Source organism: Cyprinodon variegatus, unplaced genomic scaffold (genome assembly GCF_000732505.1).
Source record: "Cyprinodon variegatus isolate N-32 unplaced genomic scaffold, C_variegatus-1.0 Scaffold1188, whole genome shotgun sequence".
Taxonomy (NCBI): Eukaryota; Metazoa; Chordata; class Actinopteri; order Cyprinodontiformes; family Cyprinodontidae; genus Cyprinodon; species Cyprinodon variegatus.
This window is the reverse complement of record NW_015151641.1, coordinates 191950-196808: the sequence shown is the minus strand read 5'-3', so window position 1 is coordinate 196808 and position 4859 is coordinate 191950. Positions and strand designations below refer to the sequence as shown.

Genomic DNA, 4859 nt, shown 5'->3' with positions numbered 1-4859 from the left:
TAGAGTCGTGATCGCGCAGGCGCGCGCTTTCAGGAAAAAAAAGTACTCCAGAGTGTTGTTCAGCATGGGGGTGAGTAGTAAATGAAGGCTAATCATGTTTTGGGTGTACTATTCCTTTAAACCCAGTCAATGCTGCGTTGTTGATAATCACTCATAGTGATGGATGGAGGAGACGCCCTAACCGCTCTAAGACATAACACGACCCGCTGGGTGTTATGTGGGGTAATAACTCAGAATGCATCCAATTCCACAGGTACATTTTCTTCCACTATAGACGTGTTAGACGTCATTGGAAAGCTTAGATTCTCCACAATTCAACCATCGAGATCATTTTATGGACACAGTGAGCATTAAAGCACAATTAACACAGATGTAAACAAAATGTAAACAAACAAAGCAGCGTCCAGAAGCCATTTTATAAATCCAGTCTTTATTGTTTATACTCCATTCTTCCATAAACATCCGCAGATTAAAATGAATCACATTAGTAATAAGAATATTCCATGATTCAAAATCGCCCATAATGTCCGGTTGTTGACATCAGCAAAGTTAGCTGGTCATAGCTTATTCTCAGCATATTGCTAATATTTATTTATAATACTTATTTCCTCGGTCGTTAGCCGCCATGTTTGGTCTGGATCTTTACGTCGTCTTCATATCTACAAGACACACGTGTCTGCATATTTTTATGATGCGATATGAGCGAGATAGAGCCCCCGAAATCTGACTTCCTGTCAGCCAGTGATGCGTGATATGACACGTTATTATTCTCTGCTGGTATTGGTTCAGACCATGTGGGCTGTTGGGCTTTCTAGCCAATGAAATAAGGTTTCCAATGAGCCCAAATGTGTGTAGTTTATTTAAAGGGGAACTGCATTACAGGCTTGTTAGGAACACAGCCACCAGCAGGTGGCAGCGCGTCGCTCCAAACCACTAGAGGTCTGAAATTTTCTGGATTTGTGGATCACATGATGTAGAACAAAGTTAATACAATAAGACCTGCCTTTTCTCAATCATGTCTTTATTACTGCTCTTCAAAAAAGACTCATTTTCAAGAATAAAACAAAACAACTTTGAGTCATGTTAGAACTGATGCAGCTCAGTCTGTGTTCTACTCACCCAGTTTGAATTTCTATATTCAGAAACCAGAGGGTGTTGGCTTTCTGTTGCTCATGTAATCTGGGCTTATAGTTCCTAAGTTATTTGGTTATGCAGAATAGGCCAGACTTTCCCAGAAGGAGGTGGGTTTGAAGAGGCTAGATTTCCTGTTCCTCCATTTTCTCCTTGCTCCTGCTCTGCATCCCCTGCGCCTCCTTTCCTACTCAGCTGGAACTTGTAGAAGTAGTTTGAAGTCATTTTGAATGAGATGTTCTGATCTGACCTCTGACCCTGCAGAGCGTCCAGCTGCTGGCCAGTGAGATGGACTCTGTGGACCTCAGTCTTCTGGACGAGACGGCCTTGAGGAGCATCCGGCTGCTGCAGGTGGGTCCGCTTTCTGTCCCCGTCTGTCCGCAGCGCCTTTTTGCCCCTTCAAGCTTTTTCTTCTTCTGTGTTTCGTACAGAACCGCCTGACTGCGCTCTGCGGCTCTTCGGAGTGACGAAGCCAGATGTTACTAGAGAACCTGCTGTGGCGACCAGGACGGAACAGAACCAAGCTGGTTATTCCCAGAACCTGAACCCGTGGGCCTGGATCGCCGTCTCAGCGGCTTCTGTCCTTTTTTTATTTTTTTTTACGAACTTTAAGTTTATTCTGATCTTGGAACTTTTGTCTACAGAACTTCTTTGTCTTTGTTGAAACCAAATTGTTCTTGTTGTCTGAATAAATCCAGCGTGGTTCTGTCAGGTCTGACCCGTCGTTCCTCATCATGTTCGGTTGTGAGGAAAGTGGAACCCAGAACTCTGGAGATCCACTCAGACCTTTAGTTTAGCTGAAGTTAAACATTCAGAACCTCTGGAAAAGTTCTGCACCAGCGGAGTAGAAACCTCCTCGATGTCGTTCTGTTCAACATTCATTATTGCTCCTGATGTTTCTGTTCTTCAACTGAAATCCCAGGATTCAGTTTGTCAGAACTTCAGACGGTATAGTGACCCAATCAGAACCGGGGGCGGAGCTTCCATACGAGCCGCTGCTCCGCTCGGCTACCTTCCTGTCAAAATTTACGACCTTCCAGTGGAAAAGCTGATTTATTTGAACATTTTTTACACGGCAGCAAAAGAATATAAAACATCAACTATGACGAATCAAAAGTTTAAAGTGTTTTATTGCTGCAGCATCAAGGTTGAACTATTTTAAATTCTTTCAATCACCTCCTGTCCTGTCCTATTTTTCACCTGGACCAGGTGCGGCGGCGTCTCCGTGCGGCGGCGTCTCCGTGCGGCGGCGTCTCCGTGCTGAGTTCGTGCTGTCTGGTTAGTCTGAATCATCAGCGACGGGAACATGATGTCATCCAGCAAGCTGGAAACATCTGGTATCCATGGTTACCGGCTTTCTGGAATGAGGCGGTCCTCATTGTAACCCAAGGAGGCCTGTAACCCAGAACTCTGGTTCTGGGTTACAGGCCTCTGAGGACCTGGAAGCGTTTCTCCTCCATCATTCTAAGCATTATCTTTCTACTGGCTACGTAAATGGAGTCTGGAGAACCCCGTTGCTGTCAGATCTGGTTCTGGGCGGTTCTTGGATGGAAGTCCACCATGGACCCGGTCGGCCTGAGGAGTTCTGGAGGACTGCAGCTGCATCGTTGCTCCTGTGTCCCCGCCCCGCTCTTAGTGACGGCCCATCAATTATCAGACCACTGCTGGTGTTGCCATGGTTACTGAAGCAGCTAGTCTCGGGGGAAATGCATCGTTCCAGGCTGACCGGAGAAAAGGGAACATTTTCAGTCTTCCCAAGGATCCAAAGTCTCGACAGGCATTGATTATTTCTGTCAATCAGAAGATCCCTGCAGAGTTTGATGCTCAGATGTTCATTTTACTGAAGACAGCTTTCAGAACCTTGGACAGTTCAAAGCAGGATTTGCTAAACTTGTTTTCCTGAAACGAGGGAGGGGCTGTTCCACCGTACGGCCGTCACAACCGCAGCTGGAAGGATGATTCTGTCTGTCTGTCTGTCTAAGCTGTTGATAGCAATGCTAGCAGATCTATGGTGACCAGGTTTGGGTTTCTGAAAGGGGGGGCTGGGCTGCTGACTGGACCGGACCGGGCATTCAAACCAGTAAGGATTGACGGATGCAGCAGGGGGCCACAGCCACCGGGTCGGGTTCGGTCCCTCCATCCCCGCTGGCTCCCTGCCCCCCCCCCCCTCCGCTGGCGTTCCCGTTGCTGACGGCTCAGTGCTGCGCTGTAGGCGACCAAAATCCCGGACGATTTTCAAATTCCACCCGGACATTTTTTTAGGTATGAAAAGTAGGACTGAGTCTTTGCTCAGCAGCTTGGCTCGTTGTAAACCGACCAATCAGAGCACAGCTCATCTAAATATTCATGATCAAACCATAAAAGGAAGAAAAGCTGTGGTTTGCTTTTAACCAGGCTGCATTAGGGCTCATAGAACAGCTAATTTGCCATTTTCAGACCAACCAATGTTACCCTATTAGAGACCTGAAGGACCAGATTCATCATTCTATCACCCCTTTAATCCATCCATCTTCCCTCACAGGGGGGCGGGCGGTGCAGGCGCCTATCTCCATCTGTCTGAGGGGGAGAAACTTATTAAAGTTACCATTTTTTAGATTAAAATTAGGGACAGTTGCTACATTTGATTGATGCTTTTTAGCCTCATGTTTCTGCTTCATGTTCAGCTTCTAGATGTTAGAGTTTAACCCAACAGGAGGGGGGCTGGTGTTTAGCAGCTGGTTAGGGATTCACACTAAATGTCAATCTGGCTGCAGTTCAGCCTGTGAGCAGCAGATGGCAGCATGTGACCATGTCTGATGGAGTCTAGTCCAGAGATCAGGGTTAGAGCACATGTTCAATAAATTTAAGTCAGAAAAACCAGCTTGTTCTGATTTTAAATTTATCAATAATTATAAGTTTCTGTTTATTTCAAAAGGTCAACGTTCTGCTAACATTTGTGTTTTCCTTCTGGAATGCTGGAAAACTAACCTTTGCATTTGGCTTTTGATTCAAAGGCTCAAAGCTTCACTAATGTTCATTTGAAACACTAAAATAAACCTTTAATTTAATTCTTATTTCAGTTTAAAATGAGTTTATAGTTATCAGAGCGTTTGCTTCTGGGAGCCACTGCAGAATTCTGCTCTGGTTTGAGGTTATTGATTACCTTTTCTAAGTCATGATCAGCAGAACATTGAGGTCCAAATAGTGCAGAACCGAGTCCTGCAGCCATTGATGATGGGTCCAGTTCCAACATGCCGAGAGTTCAGCCTCTTAGAGGAGCTGGAAGCTCCAGTTTCTGTCAAACCCAGAAGAATCTGAGCTGTTTTGGGCCATTGTGCGGCGCCCGGGGAGCAGCGGGCTGCCATTGTGCGGCGCCCGGGGAGCAGCGTGGGGTTAAGGGTCTTGCTCAGGGACCCAGAGTGCAGCTGTGAGGATCCAACCGGGTATTGCATCCTTCTCAGAGCACAGAGCGCTGCTCTAACCACTTGGCCATCACTCCCCATATAATTATTCACATTATATTCCAACTCTTGGAAAAGTCGGAGGCAGATCTTCACGGTTCTGCAAATCTGACCTAAAAGTCTTGTTGCATCCAGGGATTTACGGACAGCAGCCTGATGCTGGATGTTTTCTTAACTTTCTGCTTCTGAATGCAGACAAAACAGAAGTTATAGTCTGTGGACCAGAGTCTCTGAAAAAGAAGCTGATTAGTCAGTCACTTCATTTGGATTAAACTGATTTCAGATAAT

General features: G+C 46.0%; 1 protein-coding gene across 1 annotated transcript in view; it reads left to right on the top strand.

Annotated features, from left to right (window-relative positions):
• The window catches only part of cdca8 (cell division cycle associated 8), a 6306-nt gene extending 4464 nt beyond the window's left edge, over nt 1–1842 (top strand). The window contains exons 10-11 of the mRNA XM_015401147.1: nt 1396–1482; nt 1563–1842. Coding sequence (XP_015256633.1) covers nt 1396–1482; nt 1563–1598 — 123 coding nt within the window. The 3' untranslated portion in view covers nt 1599–1842. The remainder of the gene's footprint in view (nt 1–1395; nt 1483–1562) is intronic.
• The last annotated feature ends 3017 nt before the right edge of the window (nt 1843–4859 follow it).